The sequence below is a fragment of the Cnephaeus nilssonii genome (assembly GCF_951640355.1).
Source record: "Cnephaeus nilssonii genome assembly, chromosome: 19".
Taxonomy (NCBI): Eukaryota; Metazoa; Chordata; class Mammalia; order Chiroptera; family Vespertilionidae; genus Cnephaeus; species Cnephaeus nilssonii.
Genome location: NC_137090.1, coordinates 49,227,493 through 49,251,708, shown reverse-complemented (window position 1 = coordinate 49,251,708; position 24,216 = coordinate 49,227,493). Strand labels below are relative to the sequence as shown.

General features: G+C 41.6%; 1 protein-coding gene across 3 annotated transcripts in view; it reads right to left on the bottom strand.

The window, feature by feature from the left end:
- The window catches only part of ULK2 (unc-51 like autophagy activating kinase 2), a 142,873-nt gene that overhangs the window by 61,942 nt on the left and 56,715 nt on the right, over positions 1–24,216 (bottom strand). For 2 of the 3 annotated variants that reach the window (XM_079797269.1, XM_079797268.1), the window contains exons 9-13: positions 23,518–23,576; positions 21,429–21,511; positions 18,592–18,639; positions 18,166–18,254; positions 12,182–12,353 (exon numbers count right to left, since the gene is read on the bottom strand). In XM_079797269.1, coding sequence (XP_079653395.1) covers positions 12,182–12,353; positions 18,166–18,254; positions 18,592–18,639; positions 21,429–21,511; positions 23,518–23,576 — 451 coding nt within the window. The remainder of the gene's footprint in view (positions 1–12,181; positions 12,354–18,165; positions 18,255–18,591; positions 18,640–21,428; positions 21,512–23,517; positions 23,577–24,216) is intronic. The other variant, XM_079797270.1, reaches the window with a different exon arrangement.

The window sequence follows — 24,216 nt, the reverse complement described above, 5'->3', positions numbered from 1 at the left end:
GGGGGGAGGGAAATACTCAATGCCAGCCGCCCTGGCCCTCCTGTCCCACCTAAGGAAGGAGAGAGAAACTGGAAAGCACTCTGAAGCTCACTGAGACTGAGCCTAATCACAGCCTACGGAAGGCTCCCGTCCCCCCACACCTTACCACCACATCACTGAAGGCCTCTCTACAGCAGTTCCTTTCACCTGTACATCAAGTATAGCTATCAAGAAAAAATTACAAGGCATACCAAAAAGCAAAAAACAGTATGAAGAAACAGGAAACATAAGAACCAGACATGGCAGGGATGTTAAAGTTACCAGGCCGGGAATTTGAAACAACTATAATTAATATGCTAAGGATGTTACCAGGGAGATGAGACTTTGGTTCTTGTCTTCTTGAGGGAAAGATCTCAATCAAGAGACAAAGTGTAGGAAAGCAAGCAGGAATTTATTGGCCGCAGCAAAAATAACACTTAGGAGAGTGAAAAAGGAAGAGCACAGGAGAGAGGCAGGGAGCCTAGGCTAGGCTGCTCTGGCTCACTGAGCAGTAGAGAAAAGGGGCCTTGCAGACAAGCTCAGGGGTAAGCCCGGGATGAGCTGCCACTGCCGCTGCCCTTTGCTCCCCTGGGTCCCTTAGAGGTTAGGGACACGTGCCTGAGGGAGAATGAGAGAGTGAAGGGAATGGCACAGACATGCCCCTCGAGGGAGAGCACCCTGGGAATGAGCTGCAGCCGCCCACTACTCCCTTGTTGTAAGTCTCATGGGGTCCTTAGATGGTGGGGGATAAGTGGAGGGAGGGGAAGGATGGCATGGGCATGCTTCCCAGAGGGACAGTGAGCTGGGACCTTCATTTTCAGGGGTTTAAAGGCTGGGCATTTAGGGGAGGTCTTAGGGGTGGATCAATAGAATATTTATCAGCTTTATGCTGATGTACCAAAATGAGATTTATTCTCTTAATTTGTCTGTCCTTGGGTGTGGTTGGCAGGATTTCTGCTGTCTCCCTGAATAGGGTGATTTAACTCTTTGCCCTCTGGTTGGGAAGGAAAAGTGCAAACTCTTTAAGTGTCCTTGGTTTAGAATAGACAGAATTTACTAGGTGGCTGCAAACTGCTATTATCTGTCTCAGTTTCCCTATTCCACTTGTCCTGGAGTTTTCCTAGCTTCTTACTGTGCTGTAAAAGGGATCTAATGGAAAAAGTAGACACATGCAAGAACAGAGGGGCAATATAAGCAGAGACAGAAATCCTAAGAAAGAACTAAAAAGGCAAGAGATTAAAAACAAAACAAAATTCTGTAACAGAAATGAAGAATGCCCTTGATGAGCTTATTAGGAGACTGGACACAGCTGATGAAGAATCTCTGAGCTACAGAATATATCCACAGAATCCTCATAAACCGAAAAACAGAGACCAAGACTTAGAAAACAAGAACAGCATATCCAAGGTCTGTGGAACAACTACAAAAGGTATAAACATACTTAATGAGATGACCAAAAGGAGAAGAAAGGAACGAGCACATATTTAAAACCATAAGTAATGCCAGACACCAAGGCACAGATCCTGAAAGCTCAGAGAAGACAGACCAAGCAAGATAAATGCTTACAGCAAGTACAGTCATGCATTACTTGACGACCCTGAGGATGCATTGTTAGGTGACTTCATCATCGTGGGAACATAAGAGTGCACTTACAAACCCTAGATGGGGTAGCCCCTACACACCTAGGCTATATGGCATGTCTTACAGTTCAATAGAAGACAAAAAATAACTTTCCCTATAGCCCTCTGGGTTCTTGGGTGAGACATCCTGTAGTAAAAGACAGATTAACAGAGAAAAAAAAAGCATATAACTCTTATATACATGGGAGAGACACAGGAAAACTGAGTAACTCACCAAAATGGCTGAAGCCACCACCTTAAATACCATCTTCAAGTGAAGACAAAAGACAATTCTTGGGGAGGAGAGTTAGTTATGGGAGGTTACCAAGAAAAGCACAGGTTAACAAGAGTGCGGTTGTTTCCAAAATTTAAGTCCTTGACTTCTGAACTGATAAGAATATCTAAAGATAAGGTCATCCCCCTCTTCCTGACAACCTTACAAGGGACACCTCCCTTACAAATGTCTTTTATAAACGTAACTTTTACCATGTCTGCTAGTTCTTAAAATTAACCAGCCTAAAAGAATCCTTATGCCAAAGAGATATATTTTGGGGCAACAAATTCTGTTTCCCTACAGCTCTTAGACTACAAATCTTTACAGCATGTTACTGTATAGGCAATTGTAACACAACGGTAAGTATTTGTTAAATATGTTGCTCTGAGATGTTACAAGACTATAAGACATTGCTAGGCAATAGGAATTTTTCAGGTCCATTATAATCTTACTAGTGGCCCGGTGCACGAACTCGTGCACAATGAAAGGAAATTAATTAGAAGAAATATTTTAATATCGCTATTCACCCTTTCTCTATAATAGAAGTATCAACCAAATTCACGATCGACAATGACAGACTGAAACACATGCATGCGATTGGCACCACCAAGAGCATTATATGTATCACACATGTGCGGGTCAACTTAGCCTTTTATATATATAGAACAAATTGCTTAATTAGACCTGCTTTCTGATGTAGCTAAACTTTTTCCAGCCCAGTGAAGCACCCCAACTTCTCTTTCAGGTAATTGTCAGCAACACAGCAGTAAATATCAACACGAAGCAGATTATTATTGTAGATCACGCAGGGAGAACAAAGGGTAAAATATTTAACTGCAGCAGTGTTTTGACTATATTCTGCACAGTGAGAAAACCCGAAGTCATTTTCAAGGTTCACCATTTCTTACTTCTTTTCAGCCAGGTCAAGTTTCTAAACTTTCTAAATCTCCATTTTCCAGCTAATGAAAAGAAAATAGGGAGAAGGAACCAAGATGGCGGCAAAGTTAAACAACTAAACTGCCGCCGCGCACAACAATTTCAAAAATACAGCTAAAAGACAAAGCGTCTATCACCCAGAACCACAGGAAAGCTGGCTGAATGGTAGATTTACAGCTAAGAAGGAAAAAGAAAGAACGCGGAAGGGCTGAGGTACGGAGGCGCGTGAATCGGGCTGGTGGCGGGCGACGGGACGCGCGGCTTTTTTTTTCCAACCCGCAGGAAGATAAGCTCCCGATCACTCTGAAATCCAGTTTCTGGGGACTCGCGGGGGACCCAGACACCTACGGGGAGAAGCTGGACTCTCGGCCATCGTGTCGGAAAGTGAGAGTGACTCTCTTGCAGAGGTGCGCCCAGCAATCAGTGTTTACTGCGCTGGAGCACGGGACACAGGGGCTTGGAAACGGGAAAGGCAGAAAAGGCAGACTAGCAGCCATTGCTGTTTGCCACGCCCTAGCCTAGTGACGCCCTGAGACCCCGCCCCGCCCTGAGACCCGCCCCGCACATTCTACAAACCCGCCCAGGCTCCAAACAGCAGCTTTTGCATATAAATGGCCTGCCCTGTGGCAGCTTAACCAAATAAACTGCAGCTCCAGTCAGACTGCTCCAAAACCACTCGAGCAAAGAGGAGAAAACTGCAGTTTTTGCTGTAACTCCTGCTGAGTGGCCTCAGACAGACAGTAGCTGACCTGCACCCCATTGGAGATCCAGAAACGAGGGCATCTAGTGGTCGGTGTGAGACGACACCAGATTTCAACCACTCGCATAAGGGACACATTCAAGAGGCAGACTCAGTGAGCGCCAAAGCCCTACTGCAACAAGTCCCGGCCCATAAACGTGTCTCCAGCACAGCAATTCTTCCTTTATAGACACAGCGGGTCCTCACAGCCAATTGGCCTGGAGGTCAATTCCTCCCAGTGACACCAACAACAATCAAGACTTAACTACAACAAGGCTGTACACACAGTCCACAAAGGGGTGCACCAAGAGCGTCCACCTCAGGTAACTGGGAGGCTGACCCGTGGAACCAATAGGACACAATAGGACACAAAGCTACCCTACCAACTCAGGGAAGCAGCAAAAATGAAAATCAGGAGGCAAGGAAACAGATCCCAAACAAAAGAAATGGAGGAGAACAAACGACTGGACATAGAGTTCAAAACCACGGTTATAAGGTTTTTCAAGAATTTCATGGAAAAAGCTGATAAATTTAATGAGATGCTCGAGGATATGAAAAAGGTCCAACTAGAAATGAAACATACACTGACTGAAATAAAAAATATACAGAGACCCAGCAGCAGACTAGAGGAACGTAAGAATCAAGTCAATGATTTGGAATACACGAGGCAAAGGACACGCCTCCAGAAAAGCAAGAGGAGAAGAGAATTCAGAAAGTAGAAGATAGTGTAAGAAGCCTCTGGGACAACTTCAAGCATCTGAATTTTTGGGGTGCCAGAAGAAGAGAGAGCAAGACGCTGAAAACCTATTTGAAGAAATAATGACAGAAAACTTCCCCCACCTGGTGAAAGAAATAGACTTACAAGTCCAGGAAGCACACAGAACCCCAAACAAAAGGAATCCAAAGAGGACCACACCAAGACACATCATAATTAAAATGCCAAGAGCAAAAAACAAAGAGTGAATCTTACAAGCAGCAAGAGAAAAACAGTTACTTACAAGGGAACACCCATACGATTATCAGCTGATTTCTCAACAGAAACTATGCAGGCCAGACGGGAATGGCAAGAAATATTCACAGTGATGAATAGCAAGAACCTACAACCAAGACTACTCTACCCAGCAAAGTTATCATTCAGAATTGAAGGTCAGATAAAGAGCTTCACAGATAAGAAAAAGCTAAAGGAATTCATCACCACCAAACCAGTATTACATGAAATGCTGAAAGGTATTATTTAAAAGGAGGAAAAAGAAGAAAAAAGTAAAGATAAAAATTATGAACAACAAATACATACCTATCAACAAGTGAATCTAAAAGTCAAGTGAATTAAAAATCTGAAGAACAGAATAGACTGATGAACATAATAGAATCAGGGGCATAGAATGGGAGTGGATTGATAATTCTCAGGGGAAGGGGGTGTCTGTGTGGGGGGTACGGGAAGAGACTGGACAATATCATACACCTATGGATAAGGATAGCGAGGAGGGGAGGTAAGGGCAAAGGGAATGGTGGGAACTGGGAGGAGGGGAGATGGGGGGGGGAGAAACAATTGTAATAATCTGAACAATAAAGATTTATTTTTAAAAAAAAAGAAAAGAAAATAGGATTCCACCAAGTCTCCTATCTACCCACTCCAGGACTTCTGTGAGGATCAAATGAGATGAGGCACAGGAAAAATGCTTCACAGACATTTGGTTAAAGTATAAAATGTTTGCACCTGGCTATAAAGCAAGTCGTGTTCCTGGGCTGAAGAAACTGTAAGGAGGCTAGTCCCTAGGGAGAGGAAGCCGGGCATTGCTACATGACATCATTACCCGGCGCCCACAGCAACCATTTCCGGGCTGGGCTGGGCTGGGCTGGGCTGGGGGCCACATTTTGCGCATGGAATCTCAGCAGCATTGGCTGTGATTTGGTGGGATGTCGCTCTGGGGTGGTGGCAGGGCCTGTGTTGGGGGAAGCCAAGTGTTGCTTTGTGGGCGCGAGGTCCATGGTGCCGTTTCTCTGTAAATGGCCAGTGCACATCATGGCAGCTCTTGCATTGAGCATCTGCCTCCTGGTGGTCTGTGAGTGTCATAGCAACCGGTTGGACAACTGAACACTTAGCATATTAGCCTTCTATATATATAGATGGGCCCACCTTTGTATATGTGGTCCATCACTGACCTAAACATCATAATGTGGTACATGACTATACCCCTAGGCATATCATTTTCAAAGAACAGAAAATAAAGAAAAAATCCTAAAAGATGCCAGAGGAAAAGAACACTAAACCTATAGAGGGACAAAGATAAAACCTTCACCTAAAACCTTCAGGAACCATTCAAGCAAGAAAAGAGTAGAATGAAATATTGAAGGTGTTGAGAGAAATAAACCACCAACTTAGAGTTCTGTATCCTGCAAAATTATCCTTCAAAAGTGAAGAAAAAGACTTCCTCAGACAAATTAAAATTGAGAAATTTCTCGCCACTGGATCTGCCTTGCAAAAAATGTTAAAAGTTCTTTAGAGAGAAGGAAAATAATATGTCAGAAAATTGGATCTACAAAAAAAAAAAGGAAGAACATCAAAGAAGGAATAAGTGAAGGTAAAATAAAAACTTACATTTTTCTTATTCTTAAATGACTAACAGTTTGCTCAAAATAATAATAGCAATAATGTATTCAGTTATGTATGCTTGTGTATACCTTATGTGTAACACATATGTAGGTTTATGAATGCTTATACTAGCAAAATGAATGACTGCAATAATATAAGAGATAGGAGAAAGGAATAAGGATTATTTTGTTATAATAAGGTGAACTCACATTACCTGTGAAGTGGTACAGTGTTATTTGAGAGTGAACGTGGATTATTTATAAATGTATATTGCAAACTTTAGGGCAACCACAAAAAAAGTTTTTTTAAAAAATATGAATTTTTTTTATACATTTCAGAGAGAAAAGAAAAGAGAGAGGTAGAAACATCCATGATGAGAGAGATCACTGATTGGCTGGCCCCTGCACACCCCCTACCAGGGATCCAGCCTGAACCCGGGCATGTGTTTTAACCAGGACACAGGTTCATAACCTGACCTCCTGGTTCATAGGTCGATGCTCAACCACTGAGCCACAAAACTATAGACTTTAAAGTTTTAAAAAGTATAATTGATATGCTAAGTACAGAAAGAAAATAAAATCATAATTGGAAAAACAAAAGAGTGAAAGACAATAATTGAAACAAAGAACAATGACAATAGAAAAAGGTTACAAATATGGTAGATATTAACCTAACTCTATCAATAATCACTTTTAACATTAATGGTCTAAATGCACCAATTAAGAGAAATTTCAGAGTGGATCAAAACATACAACCCAACTATATGTTGCCTATAGCAAACTCACGTTAAAACATAGAGACACATATAGATTAAAAGTAAATGGATGGCCCTGGCCGGTGTGACTCTGTTGGTTGAATGTCATCCCATGTACTGAAAGGTTGCTGGTTCAATTCCCAGTGAGGGCACATGCCCAGGGTGTGGGCTCAAACCTCCAGTAGGGGGTGTGCAGGAGGCAGCTGATCAATGATTCTCTCTCATCATTGATATTTCTATCCCTTACTCCCTATGCCTTCATCTCTGAAATCAATAAAAATATATTTTTTAAAAGAAAAGCGCTTATCTGCTCTTTATAAAAAAAAGAAAGAAAGAGAGAGAGAGAGAGAGAGGAAGAGAGAGAGAGAAAGAGAGAGGAAGGAAGGAAGGAAGGAAGGAAGGAAGGAAGGAAGGAAGGAAGGAAGGAAGGAAGGAAGGAAGGGAGAAAGAGAGAAAATATTGCCAGCCAGTGTGGTTCAGTGGTTGAGCATCGACCCTTGAACCAAGAGGACACCAAATGGATTACCAGTCAGGGCACATGCCCAGGTTGCAGACTCAATCTCCAGTAGAGGGCATGCAGGAGGCAGCTGATAGATATTTCTCTGTCTCATTGATCTCCCTTCTCCCTCTCCCTTCCTCTCTCTCTAAAAATCAATAAAAATATATTATTTTTTAAAAAAATAAATGGATAGGGAAAAAAATCGATGCTAATACTAATAGGAAGAAAGCAGGAGAACTATATTAATTTCAGACAAAGCAGACTTCAAAGTAAGAAAAGTAATCAGAGATGAAGAAGGGCATTACATAATGATAAAATTATATTTATGTAAATATAAATTCTTCAAGACATAACAATTCTTAACATGTATGCCCCTAACAACAGAATCAAACCATTAAGACAAAAACTGATACAAGTGCAAGGAAAAATAGATAATCCACTATTATAGTTGGAGACTTCAACAATCCTCCCTCAGAAATAGACAGATCCAACGGACAAAAAAATCAATAAGGACATAGTTGAACTCAACAACACCATCAATCAACTGGATATAATAGACATCTATAGGCTACTACTTCATCCAACAACAGAAGACACATTTTTCTCAAACTCACCAAAATAGATTACAGACTATAACATAAAACATATGTTAACAAATTTAAAAGAGTAAAAATCATATGTCTCTTCTCTCAGATAATCCTCTCTAATAAAATGGTAATATGCAAATTAACCATCACTCCGCTACATAAGCCACGCCCACCAGCCAAGCCACGCCCACCAGCCAATCAGGGCAGGAATGCAAATTAACCCCATTCCAAGATGGCTACAGCCACAGTGAGCAAGGTTTCCCAGGTAACAGAGCAAGCCAAGCTTTCCATAGCCATTGCAGGCCTAAGCCTTCACTCAAGCTACAAAGTTTCAATTATAGAAGGTAAACAAATTCAAACAAATGGCGGCAGAATGGAGCTTGAGAGAGCAGGCCAGGGTTGCCGGCAACAACAGGGGAAGCAAAGCTTTCCGCACACCCTGGCCGGGCTCACCCGCTTAAGGCTACAAAGTTTCAACTGTAGAAGGTGAATTAACTGCCACAGAGATGGCTGCCGCCCCGGAGGGAGCAGCAGGCTTGGCTCTGCTCCAGGCTACAAAGTTTCAATTGTAGAAGGAAAATAAATTCCAGATACCAAGGCCTCCCCTTGGGTTGCCAAGGGGTGTGGCCGGCCTGCAAACCACCACAGGTCCCTCGCTCAGGCCGCTCCACGCCCCAAGGGAGCCCCCACCTGATCCGGGACGCCCTTCAGGGCAAACCAGCTGGCCCCCACCCCTGTACCAGGCCTCTATCCTATCTAATAAAAGAGTAATCTGCAGATTGATCATCACTGCAACACACAATATTGCTGCCCCATGTGGTCAAAGATCCTGCCCCCATGTCGACACAAGATGGCCACCACAAGATGGCCAGCAGGAGAGGGCAGTTGGGACGCACCCGGCCTGCAAGGGAGGGCAGTTGTGAGAGACCAGGCCTGCAAGGGAGGGCAGTTGAGAGGGACCAGGTTTGCAAGGGAGGGCAATTGGAGGTGATCAACCCTGCAGGAGAGGGCAGTTAGGGGTGACTAGGCTAGCAGAGGAGGGAAGTTGGGGGCAAACAGGCTGGCAGGGGAGCAGTTAAGCATCAACCAGGATGGCAGCGGAGTGGTTAGGGGGTGATCAGGCTGGCAGGCAGAAGCGGTTAGGGGCAATCAGGAAGGCAGGCAGGCAAGCAGTTGGGAGCCAGCAGTCCTGGATTGTGAGAGGGATGTCCGACAATCGGGCCTAAACGGGCAGTCGGACATCCCTCCAGGAGTCCCAGATTGGAGAGGGTACAGGCTGGGCTGAGGGACAACCCCCCGCCGTGCACGAATTTCGTGCACCGGGCTTCTAGTGATGAAATAAAACTAGAAATCAATGATAGGCCCTAGCCAGTTTGCTCAGTGGTTATAGCATCAACCCACGGACTGAAGGGTTGTGGGTTCAATTCCGGTCAAGGGCACCTACCTTATACCTTGGTTGCAGGCTCAATCCCTGCCCTGGTTGGGGAGTGTGTGGAGGCAACCAATTAATAAGTCTCTCTCACACTGATATTTCTCTCTATTCCTTCCTCTCCCTGCCACTCTCTCTAAAAATCAATAGAAAAGTATCCTCAGTGAGGATTCATTTTTAAAAAAATCAATAACAAAAAGATAACTGGAAAATGCCAAAATATGTGGAAATTAAACAACAAACACACTTCTAAATAACTCATGAGTCAAAGAACATACCAGGTGTACTGGTTAATAATGCGGATTTTGTAATCAAAGAAAATACGATAATTTCAAGAGAAACATCAAAACTGCTTTATTCAAAGTAATGTCCATCACTAGCTACACATTTCCCCCATTTTTCAGGTAATTTGTGGATAGCGTCCCAATAGAACTTTTCTTGTTTTGAGGCAAACCATTCAAAGACCCAATTTTCCACTTCTTTGTATGGTTTGAAGTGCTGCTCAGAAAGTGCGTGTGCCATCTATCGGAACAAGTGGTCATCTGAAGGAGCAAGATCTGGTGAATACAGAGGGTGGGTTAATACTTCCCAGTTAAGTGTCTTTAACTGGTTTTGAAGTGTCATCATGAAGCAAAATTACTTTGCCTTGTCTTTTGGCCCATTCTGGTCGTTTTACCATCAAAGCATGGTTCAAATTGATTGTGATCAGTATTAACGGTTTCACCTGGTTTTAGCAGCTCATAATACACCACACCTTCCTGATCCCACCAAACGCAGAGCACTGTCGTCTTTCCGAAGCGATTTGGCCTTGCAGTCGATGTTGATGGTTGACCTGGATCAACCCATGATTTTGTGCCTTTGGGATTCTCAAAATAAAGTCACTTTTCATCGCCAGTCATAATTTGATGCAAAAAAGACTTTCTTTTGTGCCGTTGAAGCAACATTTTACTGATGACTTTTCTGTTTTCCATTTGTCTTTCGTTTAGTTGATGTGACACCCATTTTCCTTCCTTTAAAATCTTTCCCATTGCTTGTAAATGGATCAGAAATTGTTTGCTGAGCAACGTTTAATCTTTCTGCAAGTTGTTTTTGAGTTTGACACGCATCTTCATCCAATAATGCTTGTAATTGTTGATCTTCAGACTTTTTCTGTTGACTTGGACGTTCTTTGTCTTTCATATTGAAATCATCCCTTTTAAAGTGTTTAAACCAGTGTTCACAAGGATCTTGAGATAGAGCATGTTCACTATAAGCTTCCTGAAGTATACGATAACTTTTTCGTCAAAATAAAGTAATGAATTAAAACTTCCCGCAAATGCTTTTTTGCATGAAATTCGACATTTTTAAGCATGAAAATATCTATGATGTTAACACCTTCAGAAAATTTGACATATGAAGTTTTGAAGCTTGCTGTCAATACAACAAAATCGCATATATTAACATATGTATAACTCCATCTATTGAAAAAAAATCCACATTATTAACCAGTACACCTGGTACTTCAAGAGAAATTTTAAAGTATTTTGAAGTAAATGAAAATGAAAACAAAACTTATCAAAATTTGTGGGAAGCAGTGAAAGCAGTGCTTGAAAAGAAATGTACAGCGTTGAATGCATATATTAGAAAACAAAAAAGATCTAAACTCAATCTAAGTTTCCATCTTAGGAACTAGAAAAAGAAGAGCAAATTAAATTCAAAGCAAGTATAATAAAAGGAATAATAAAAATTAGAGCAGAAATCAATGAAAGTGAAAACAGCAAATCAATAAAATCAACAAAACCAAAAGTTGGTTATTTGAAAAGACTGAGAAAATCGGTAAGCTTCCAAGGTAACTAAGAAAAAAAGAGAAAGGATACAAATTGTAATTTTGGAAATGCAAGAAGGGACATGCCTAAAGGTCCCATTGAAATTGAAAAGACAGCTAAAGGGGGGGGGGGGGGGAGGGGGAAGATAGATAATAAAGTGCTACTATGAACAACTCTATGCCCACGAATTTGATAACCTAGATCAGTGGTCGGCAAACTCATTAGTCAACAGAGCCAAATATCAACAGTACAACGATTGAAATTTCTTTTGAGAACCAAATTTTTTAAACTTAAACTTCTTCTAACGCCACTTCTTCAAAATAGACTCGCCCAGGCCATGGTATTTTGTGGAAGAGCCACACTCAAGAGGCCAAAGAGCCGCATGTGGCTCACGAGTCGCAGTTTGCCGACCATGGACCTAGATGAAATGGACCAATTCTGTAAAACACACAATTTGCCAAAACTCACACATGAAGACACAGACAATATAAACAAGCCTAGAGTATTTAGTCAACTTGGATTCATCTTTCCTGATAAAAGTTCTTCCTATCGATCTAAGAAGTTCATTCCTGCCATTCTCTCTGAAGGCATCCAGATTGTTTTAAGACTCCTCTGATGCTTACGCTTTTTCCAAAAGAGGTCTTCCTTTAATTCCTCTCCTTAAATTTAATTTAATTTCTCTTATTATGTTGGCTTCTCTATTTCTTTAGACACAAACAGAATTTGAGATCATTTCCTATAGTTTTCATGTACCTTCAGAATCCAAAGTTATTGTTTTATGGAAGATGGCCAAGCAGATTTTAGAAAGGTAGGCATGTAATATTGGGAATTTAAACAACTAAATAATAAGAGAGTATATATAAAGGTTAAAAAATGCTAGTCTAGTAAATTAAAAAATAGAATGTGTACAAGTAGAAAAGATTCTCACATGAGTGGTCTGACGAGATGTTGTGTGGAACCAAAACAAAGTCATCCGTGTCACAAGAAGAGTTCTTGCTACTAGTACTGGCAGAATCTTTGGACACTTGTAGGTAGTTGGGAGGACCCAATGGTGGGGAGGATAGGTTTTCTTCCTGAATATGCTGCATATCTGCAAGGGACTAAAATTAACAACATCAAGTTAACACTGGCCTAATAATAAAGTGCAAGTCAGAACAGGCATATTAAAGAGTTGGTTTTGTGTGTTTTTTTCATTCAATTAGGCATAAAGTTCAATTCCATCTAAAATTTTAATAAATCTCTTTGGAAATCTTTCCCTTCAAAAAGCACAGTTTTTAATCTCTTTGCATAAAGACTTCTTAAATGTTTTCCAAAAGTGATACTTAAAAATATATAATGCCGCCCTAGCCGGTTTGGCTCAGTGATAGAGCGTCAAGCCTGGGGACTGAAGAGTCCTGGGTTCGATTCCGGTCAAGGGCAAATACCCGGGTTGCGGACTCGACCCCCAGTAGGGGGAGTGCAAGAGGCAGTCAATCAATGATTCCCTCTTATCACTGATGTTTCTATCTCTCTATCCCTCTCCCTTCCTCTTTGAAATCAATAAAAATATATCATGCCATTTAGCACATGTACCTGTATGCCTCGCCTACAAGTTTTGAGATGAGTCTGTACCATCCTAATATCCCCAGTTTCAGCTCATTGCCTAGCAAAGCAGATACTCAATAACTGTTTACTTAACAACAACAACAAACTGTCCAGGGACTTTAATGACATCTTGCAAGCACACACAGTTTTAAATCTCCAAATGCAAAAAACATTGTAAACAGGAAAGCAGACCATATTATGTAAAAATGTAAACAAACCAGTAAGGATAACTGCATTTAAGCCGAGAGATTTATTTACACTCACAAAAAGAAAGATCTGGAAAACCTTCAAGGGGAGGTTAGGGGAGGAGTTGGTCTGTGGGAGATGGGACAGCAAGGGAAGAAATCATATGAATATATGTAAACAAATACTCAGGTGTAAGTATTTCTTTACACCTTTTGGCACTTGCCTAGTTCAAGGTCTCTAGTGACAACTCTATTTGACTGTCTTGATTATGCAATGGTTTTCTAAAACATCGAAATGCATGAGTTATTATGTAGTAAGTCCCTGTTACGTTTAACCTTTGTTTCTATTTAAAAAGATAAAAAATACTTTGTAATGCTCTTTAAATTCACTGCTGGTGCTTCTTTGAAAGTTACTGTGCAATGAAATCAGTCTCAAATCTTATCTCTTCTTTTTGTGTGTGTGATGCACACTTGACATAAAATCTCCTTATTACTTTTTTAAAAATATGTTATTATTGATTTCAAAGAGAGGAAGGAAGAGGGGCGGAGAGATAGAAACATCAATGATGAGATACAAACATTGATCAGCTGCCTCCTGCATGCCCCCTACTGGGGATCGAGCCACAACCCAGGCATGTATCCTGACCAGGAATTGAACTGTGACCTTCTGGTTCATGGGTCAATGCTCAACCACTGAGCCTTGCTATCCGGGCCTCCTCATTATTTTTTTTAAGATAATTTATATCTCAAGGAAGGTAAGACGGAAGGATAACTATACTGAACATCAACCATGGGCTGGACACTGTGAAGAGCTTTCCTTGTATTAGTTAACTTCAGTCCCATTATGGAATCCATTCCATTTTTAATTAAACAGAACTCAGAAGGTCAGGATTTGCCCAAAATCACACAACTAAAAGCAATCGAGTTGAGATGTTATTCCAAGTATGTCTACAACGTCTTCCTAGTGGTTTAGGCAGAAACTTTCTGAATTTCTTCCTCTGCTATTTATAAAATTACCTGCATCCACAGCCGTTTTGGTGAAAGAGATGCTTCCCCTTGTTCAAAGCTAATCTCTCCACCATCTGTGTTCCAATTTCATTCTCCCCGCCTCTTAAAGCACCTCGGTCAACTTCCCTTTCTCCTGACACGTCTACCCTCTGCATATAAACATGTTTCATTTTCTCATATCTCAAATCCCTGCAACCCTCTCAATTACCATCTTCTCTTAACAACATTTCTTGAAATTATCCATCTTCACTGAATCAAATTCCTCAATTCCCATGTACCCCTCAACCAACCATAATCCACTTTCTGCCTTCAATGCTCAAATAAAATTGCCTTTATTAAGTTTACCAGCAACAACCACTGCCTACTCCTTAAGTTCCTTGAATTCTTTGCTGCAACTGAACTGCGGACCATTCCTTTCTTTGACACTCTCCCCCTTCATTCAGTGACCCTGCTCTCTCTTGCTTTTCTTACATCTCTTTTGTGAGTGCCTGCTTCTCATCAGCCCCTTAGAAGAGAGGAGTACAGAATTCCCCAAGGTGCCACCCTGCTCCTCTAGTCCTCACCTGCTTTCTACTTACCCCATGACCACACTTATCCTACCTTCAAGCACTGCTTACATCATGAGGACTCGGCAGCACAGATTCTCTCCAATGAGCTCTAGCCCCTCTGTTACTTGCCTGTACAATGCGAATTCATCACTTTTGTACTCCCAAGCATTCCTCCCCATGCTCCCTTACTCCCATGCTCCCTTCACCATCATCCATCTATCCATTGCCTTTAAGGTCTCCCTCCTCCTTAAGTCCCAAGTTCAAGCATCTCCAAGCTCTGAAAACTACCTTTCTCCCTCCTGCTTCCCATCCCCTTCTCCTTTTCTTACTACTGCCTTAGTTCAGGTCCTTATTCTTTTTTTTTTCTTTTAATACATTTTTATTGATTTCAGAGAGGAAGGGAGAGGAAAGGAAAGAAACATCAATGATGAGAGGGAATCATGGGTCAGCTGCCTCCTGCACGGCCCATACTGGGAATAGAGCCTGAAACCTCCTGGTTCACAGGTCAATGCTAAACCACTGAGCCATGCCAAAAACAAACAAAACAAAACAAAAAGCTTCCATAGTCTCAGGTTGTTCTCTTTCCTCTAGTGGAGGGACCTCTCTACTTGTCTCCAATCTAGTCCTCCACCCTGCTTGTAGAAGTATCTAGCTTAAAAAAGAAGAAGAATCTAGCTAAAACACACAGTGGAGCATATCATACCTCCACAAAAAATCATTCAAATACATCAAATAGCTTTAAGAATAAACTTGAACTCCTTAGCTCAATGCCTAAATTCTTTCAAGGTACAGCTTCTCCCTACCCCTTTAACTGATTTCCCCTCACCAATGCTCTTTACACCCACCAGACTGGACTGCTTAGAAGACTTGTCCAAGAAAACTTCCTGCAATGATGACAAAGTTCCAGATCTAAGCTGTCCAGTATGGCAGCAACTAGCTATATATGACTACCACGTACTTGAAATGTGGCTAGTGTGACTAAGTAACTCATTTTTAAATCTTACTTAGTTCAAACCAATTTGAATATAAGTGGCCATGGAGGGCAACAGAGTTCCTTCAGTGGGCTGTGCTTCCGTGACTTCATGAATGAAGATTCCTCTGCCTACAATACTCTTCTTTTACTAATTCACCTTGCTAATTCTTTCTTCTAATCTCAGCTCAATGCCCTCTTCTGAGCAGCCTTCCTTGGTTCTTGGTCTGATCTCATGCCCCTCATCCACATTCCCACAGGCAATAAAGACATAGACAGACCCACTTCTAATAGTAACTGATCAGCCTGCCTCTTCTCCACACAATTAAAACTCCTTACTGTCATATCATTCATCAGCATCAACCAGGACCTCACACAAAGCAGGCTTTTAATAAATGAATAAAACTAATAAATACATATTAAAGAGATAACATCTAAAAAGCATTTAATCTATAGCCAGTATCTTAACAAAAGAGTGATTTGGATTTACTTTAAGGTTGTTTTTTGTTTTGTATTTTTGCCTTTCAAAGATTTCTCTGGAAAAAGATGCAACTGGATATTTGTGTGAAAGTAAAAAAAAAAAAAAAAAGAATGTGCACACTTGTGTGCATTCACCCTGAGTAAGAGTCTACTCCAGCCACAGGAAGGGAGAGAACGCATGTATGAAATCATCTTACTTTTGGCAGATTATGTTAAAAACCAATCAAACCTGCCATTTTCTAATCTCACCAACTGGAAATTATATAGAGACATTCCTTCATTCTTTTTATTCTCCAGCTTCCCCTTTTACTTTCACTTTAAGCGTGAGCTTTTAATAAAGGCCTTCTAAAAATGGGTTCCCTCTGAATATGCCTTCTCTCTCCTCGTGTGCCTCTTCACTCCCATCAGCGCTTTATCCTGTCTTCCCCAGTAGCCCAAAGTCTCGCTCCTGTGTTGCTCTACTTTTCAATGCTACCTACCCAGCAAAAACACCACCATGCTCTCGCCAGGCAAAGCAATTCCCAGCTCAACGTCCTTCCCACTGGCCTCTTTCTCAACCCTTGGTTATTCTACCACCCACAGGCTCCTTTACTCCTGTTCCCACAGATTCGTCCTGTTTCCTTTTCCTAGCATAAACTTTGCTTTCTGTATTATGTATCATGCGTATCAAATATATACTTCATAACAGCTTATCAACTACTCACTATGCCAGGCACCCTGCACAGATTACCACGTTGCCTTTACACAAAGGTTAATTAGGCCTACCTCACAGACACGGAAGCCAGGCTCAGCTCTGGACCTGACTGGCCCGAAGTCACCAATGAGCAAGCGGCCACGGCACTGAGGCCAGTTATGAGGACTCCAAACAAAGCCTATCGTCTTTCCATGGCAATACACTTCCTCCCCACTTATCCCATCACTCCAAGTCCAGGGCTTGTCGCTCTTTAAACTTATGGGAATATGATGAAGTCTTGTTAGCCCACCTGCTTGTTCTATTCAGCTTGAGTCTGCAGGGCTTGTGAGAAGGATGTCTGCCACAGGCTGGCTAGCATCCCTGTTAGCTAAGGGTTGTTAGGTTTCCCTGGAAAATAATAATAGCAGTTGCCCTTCCTAAGTATTTATTGTGTGTCAAGCACTGTAGTAAGTGCTTTTGCTCACTTATCCTTTTAAAACCCCATGGAGGTAAATTATACTCACTTTACATATGAGAAACCAGTTGAGAGAGATTACATCCTTTGTCCTAGTTAGTATGGCAAGCAAGGGTTGTGAAGCTCCCAAGCCCCATACTTTTAGACCTCTGAGGGGCCTCAACCAGGAAATCATACAAGCACCTCCTTTTGTGGCTCCCCACCCTCCTGCCAGCAGAGTTGAAGAAATTCATGGTGCCAGGCTAACCTGGAACATACAATAGCTGATACACAAGCCCTTGGACCTTCAACTTGCAGAAAATCCTCAAGGTCACCACCCTCCCAGGCTGCAACAGAGGTCTGGGGAAGGGCCAGTCTGGGAAAATACAGAAGATGGTAAAGGAAGGCCTTGCGAGTAGAGGAAGCAGCAGTGACCAGAGTGAGCAGAAGTTCTCAGGGTCAGGAAGGAGCACATAGAGGGGAGGGAAGAAAGCCCTGAAGAAAGGGCTTGGGAACCTCAGCAGAAAGAAGAGGCTGGAGTGGACCAGTAACCACAACCAGAAGAGGCTGCAGGGCCAGTAACCACAACTAAGGGAGCCCAAGTCAGTGACGGGCTCCAGGGTGGCTCCTCCACACGGGCATTCCAGGCATAGTAACTATCCAAACTGTTCACGACATTCAGATAAAGTAAGTCTTATAAATTACCTCTCTGCCATGATTTAAGTAAGTAAGAGGCTCTCTTTGTTTGCAAGTATCATCCTGCCCAACCCCACAGAGCATGCAGAGACCAGAGCAGCACACTCAATGTTTAGAGGAAAACTGCCAGAAGGTAAAATTTCTTGCTGAAGCTAAAACAGGGTGGAGACCAAAAGCTAGGTCCATTTGACCTAAGCCTTGGCTGCTAGCAAACACTATATATAACAAGAATATCTGCAGTGTAGGCCCAGGCCCCATCAGGGAACAGACACAGCAGCACTAACTGCAAGTATTTTTAATAAAACCCAACTCACTGGTGGAGAGGCAAAGCGACAAGGCGGAGAGCTGCCGCAGGAGCTTCCCGAGGCAGAGCCAGCACACAGGGGCACGGGGACAGGGCAGGCTGTCAGAACAAACACAGAGAGGAGAAACACCACTTTGTAGTTCAATTACACGGCTTGACTAATAGAAAAACCTGTCGAAACTGCTGCATGTTTGTGTTGACCAAAAATGCACATTAACCTACTTATTAAATGCAGCAACAACTGAAATTATTTCAACTTGGCTTTAGAAGTAAAAAACAGAACTGTTATGAAATAAACACAACTACAGGTATTTAAAAAAAAGGTCAATGAAATCTTGAAAAGCACAATAAAAATTAATTTTGTAATACAAAATACTAATGTTTTCCTTAAGCTTGCATTCTCTCCTTAGTAAAAATGCAAAAAGTGGGTACTCACATTTTTTTACTGGAACTTGCTCAAGAAAAGGATGGCTAAAAAACGCTTCTGTAATAAAAAATGAGAACACAACCTTACTCAGCCATTGATCATAAATAATTATTAACTCATTTATGTTGCTTCCATTCCCTTTAAATGTAAAAGCATATTATTTTTATAAATCAAAATAATCAAATTATAAGTAATTCTTAATGAAAATTTTAAAATAATAATTGTGAATTTTCAAAACATCCATTACCAACACAACACAGCCTGAGGCACTGAAGTAGACGCATTCCGGTGTGTGGTGTTCTCAGCAGACCAGCAGGGGGCACTGGCTGCAACCAGCCCTTCCTCGGCATCTTTTTGAACTATGGCTGTTCACTGTCCTGAGAGGAAATCTAGGTAGCTGATCTGTACACTAAATTCTATCCTTCTATCCCAGAAGTAGTCCTGCAACTGGTTTCAAAAATTATTATTTTTTAACTATTTAAAAAAATACATTAATTTGATTTAATTTCTTCACTATCCACCAAGAATAAAAACTACACAATAAGCCTGATAATAAAGATAGTAAGTAACTCAGCCAGTGATGCTCAGTGGTTAAGCATCAAACTATGAACCAGGAGGTCAGGGTTCAACTCCCACACCTGAGCCAGCAGTCCAGGGCTCTCGCAGTCCGGGACATCCTCACTCCTTACTGCCCGCCTGCAGCTGAGGCGGGAGAGGCTCCCACCACTGCCGCTGCGCTCACCAGCCGTGAGCCCGGCTTCTGGCTGGGCAGTGCTCTCCTTGTGGGAGCACACTGAGCTCCTGCGTTGAGCGTCTGCCCCCTGGTGGTCAGTGCACATCACAGCAACCGGTTGTTCCTCTGGTCATTCTGCAGTTCGGTCAATTTGCATATTAGGGTTTTATTATATAGGATAGGATTACTACAGAAAAAATAGCAAATGCATTTTTCTCTAAAATATTTAAAGATTAATTTGATAAGCATCTTCATTAAACATGTTTTATGGGTTTTTTGGTCTGTCATTTTGGAGTCTTGCTATTTTACATAAGATTGATAACGAGTTAACAAACTATCCCCCAAAGATGAGATGACACCCAAAGAGTTCCAAGGGTAAATGTTCTTTCAAACCCTTTAAAAACTACATAATCCCTACAATATTAAGCACTCTAAGTTAGTTCATTATACATGAAGTGGTAAAATAGTATATGAAGATACACTGTGATATATTAAAGTACTGAGGGGGAAATTTTTCGCTTTAATGCTTATATTATAAAAGAAGAAAGGTTCAAAATCAAATGATAGTAGCTTCCACCTTAAGTATCTAAAATTCTGAGATAGCCCGGCCAGCACGGCTCAGTGGTTCAGTGTCGACCTATGAACCAGGAGGTCACAGTTGGACTCCTGATCAAGGCACATGCATGGGTTGTGGGCTCCATCCCCAGGGTGGGGCATGCAGGAGGTAGCTGATCAATGCTTCTCTCTCATCATTGGTGTTTCTATCTCTCTCTCCCTCTCCCTTCCTCTCTGAAATCAATAAAAATATATTTTAAAAAATAAAATAAAATTCTGAGACAGGCAGTGGCCTCTGAGAGGCCCCACAGCCCACTCCCACAACGCGCACTGGCGCTCAGCTGCCACGGAGCACAAGCACCAGGGCCGCCATGAGGAGGTGCCTCTCTGGGCCCTAAAACCTATTCTTAGAAGTTAGGAACTTTTCTACCAGGATTCTGGGGGTTTCTCCTCCATTCCTTCTTCCCAGATCTTTTCCCAAATATTTCACCAGCCTCAACCTCTCCCCTCTGATATCCAGGTGCCTTTGACATCTGTGCTTAGATACCAAATCTTAAATTTAACATGTCCCACACCTAAACCCTAATCTCGCCCCCACACCTGCTCTAGCCACACACTTTCCCAACCTGTAACTGACAGCTCCATCCTTTCAGTTGCTCATGCCAAAAATTTGGGAGTCGTCTTTAAGTCTTCTCTTTCTCTCACACCCCACATCCAATCCATCCAGAAATGCAGTGCCTCCACCTCCAAAAAGATCCTGAATTCACCACTTTCTTCCCACCTCCCTTGCTTTTGCCCCAGTCTAAGCTGCTTCATCTCTCACATGGTGGCTCTCTGGTCTCCTTGAGTCTCCCAGCCTCCTCCTGCCTCCTCATCCCCAGCCCCCACCACAGGCTGTTCTCACCAAGCAACCAAACCGGTCCTTTTCACATTAGTCAGATCATATCGTTCCTCTGCTCGAAACCCTCCAATGGCGCCCCATCACACTTTAAGCAAAAGCCCAAGTCTACAGGACCTTCCCAGCTCAGGGCAGTGGTATGGCTACTCACTCTGCCCGAAAAGCTCTCCCAGAGACACCCACATGGCTCACACACATCAATCAAGTCTTGATTCCAATGTCACTTTCTCAGAAAGGCCTTCACTGACTACCTTAAAATTTTAATCCCCTGTGCTGGCTTCGGCAGCACATATACTAAAATTGGAACGAAAATTTTAATCCCCACCCACCCTCATTTCTCTTCCCTCTTTTAGTTTTTTCATAGTACTCATCACTTCCTAATATAGCATGGAATTAGAGTTATAACTTGTTTGTGTCTCTCCCCCACTAGAATATATACATCATGAGGGCAGGGATTTTGTTTATTACTCTATCCCCATACTAAAACATAGCAGGCACTCAATAAATATTTACAAAGTAGATGAAAGAAAGAGATAGATAGAAAGAAAAGTGAAACTGACTTTAATTTTCTTTTGAAATCTCTATAGTCTTTTTTAAAAAATCTTTTCAGAATATACAAATAAAATCAGAAAGCATGAGAAAATAGAAAATATTACTTACCAAAGTCCATTCTATCTTTTTGGTTTTTCTGAAGCAAACCCAAAAGAAGATTAGCCAAATAAGGGGATGTTTCTCTGGGGATGCTGAGGGAAAGGGGAAAAAAAACAAACCTAAGTGGTGAGTTTATATACTACATTAACTACGCGACTTTTGCCTTAAATGTGATAAACAAAAATGTATATGCGATTTCACAAACACTACATCTCACACCAGTACCGTAGTAAAGCCTCAATCCTCAAAGGAAAAAATACAGTAAGGAACTGTCTTTGAGAATGATTCCTGTATGTGCTCTCCTGCGGTATGCTGGGATATCTACATGAATAAAGCACTTCACAAGCATAGGCAATCTTGAGTTTTAACACAACTGCAACCTGAGACTAACAGTTACTATAGAGTTCTCTATTAAAAAAAAGAGCTACCTCCAATTCGTCTGGAAAAGGCAGAGCTTAAATAAACATAAGTGAGAAATAATACAGCTTCCTGAAATCCAACAAGAGAAAGACAAGGCAACTGAAAAAGGAATAATAGAAATATGCAATTCACAGAATAAAACTACAAAAAGGACATTAAACAAATAAAGAGTCAGCCTCACTACTACAGAGAATAATGCGAAGTACGTTATAGCCACCTGTCCTTCCCAGTTGTGAGGCAGCAGTGTGATGGCCTCCCACCGTGGTAAGTGTGGGGAAGGCGCACGCTGTGCTGTATAAGCAAGGAGCAGCCAATCGGGAGAGCGTACCTTCAGTCCAGCAGGTCCATTTTAGGGGTCCATCCAAAGAAACGCACAAATGTGTGTACACTCTCCCTCTTTGTGCCCCCCACTAATGCCTATTTGTAGTAACCAGAAAATAAAAACAAGCATCTGATCAAACAAAATCTGATATTATATATAACTATTGAGACTCTGTGTAGCCATTTTTAAAGAATGCAGTAGTGGCTGAACAATGTCTATGCTATACTGTAGAGCAGAAAAAGTTGGACAATTTGCAAAATATGATGTAATTTATACTGAACTATACATGTGTATATAAATATATACAAAACAAGCATTCAAACGTGCAAAAGGAACTTGCACAAGAAAGATTTAGAAGAATACATAGCAAACTCTCATTATTCCTAGTCCGGGAAGGCCTAGAGGGAATTTATTTTCTACTTTATGTACATCTATTCTGTTTGCATCTCCTTCCTCTCACAGAACAAATATAACTTCCATAGTTTTTCTTTTCTTTTTTAAAATACGTTGTATTGTTTTTTAAATATATTACTTTATATACATATATTTAATTTTTTTACTTCAGAGAGGAAGGGAGACGGAGAGAGAGATAGAAAAATCAATGATGAGAGAGAGATCCCATTGATCAGCTGCCTCCTGCATGCTCCCTATTGGCAACCAACCCAGGCATGTGCCCTTGACCAGAATCGAACCCAGGAACCAGCTAGTGCTAAATATATTCTTATTGATTTCAGAAAAGGGAGAGGGAGAGAGAGAGATAGAAACATCAATTATGAGACAGAGATCCCACTGATCAGCAGCCTTCTGCATGCCCCCTTCTGGGGATTGAGCCCGCAACCTGGGCATGTGCCCTGACCAGGAAAATTAAACCGACTGACTGGTTTATAGGTCGATGCTCAACCACTGAGCTACACCAGCTGAGCAAAGTATGTTTTATTGATTTCAGAGAGGAAGGGAGAGGGGGAGAGAGACAGAAGCATCAATGATGACAGAGAAACACTGATCCTCTGCCTCTGCATGCCCCACACTGGGGATCGAGCCTACAACTCAAGCACATGCCCTGACCAGAATCAAACCGGAGACCTCTAGGTGCATGAGCTGCCACTCAACCAACTGAGCCACATAGGCCAGGCCCATAGTTTTTCTTTTAAATATAAAAAAGAAAGAAAAATGATACAGCACTACACAGGCACCTATGATGCACTGGTAATTTTCTAATTTCCTGTTATAACAAATGCTCTCATTGTCATTGAAAAAAAGGCTCAATAATGGCAATACATAAAACAGAAAGTTCAAATAAATAACACTGTATTCATTGTATTAACAAAGAGTAAAGCTCAGTGTAATGAAACATACCTAGGCATTAAGCTTCTGTGTTTTTCATAAAACATCCTTAAGTCTTGAGGACTATTGGCCTGTTTAAAAAAAATAAAGGTTTAATTTACTAAATAACAGGGGCAAAAATTCTAAATCATATGATAGATGTTTACATTCTTGCTACAGAACATAGATTCTGACTTAGAAGCCATAGATTGTTGAACAAGCCATAGATGCCACCAGGAACTTAAACTCTGAAATGATATGCAAATTCTACATATCTGGGCACTGAGGTCAAACACTCAAGAGGCCTGAAACTTAGAAAAGATTAAGAACCACTATTCTAGAGGTTTAGAACTAATATTCATGGCCTGTCCAACAGGTACACTGTTACTATGTAAAATCAGGGTGTATTTTAACCTTAAGACCTTCAAGGGATTCCAGGAAGAGAACTAAGAATCCCACTACTCTTCCATCTCTCCACAGGAGCAAGCAGCACCCTCCCAGAAAAAGCTGCCGCATTAGGGAAGCTGCTTGTGCAGAAAAACTGAATCTGAAAATTAACTGCCTGACCTGGCTGTGTCACTGAGTTTTAAATACCATCTTAGGCTAGTAAGTTCACTTTGATCTAGTATTCAGATTCAAAAAACCTCTATGCAATTATGCAATATGAACTCAAGAGGAATCCTCATGATTACATTCTAGAGGGCCTCTTTTTGACAGGATGTTAGGGCAAAG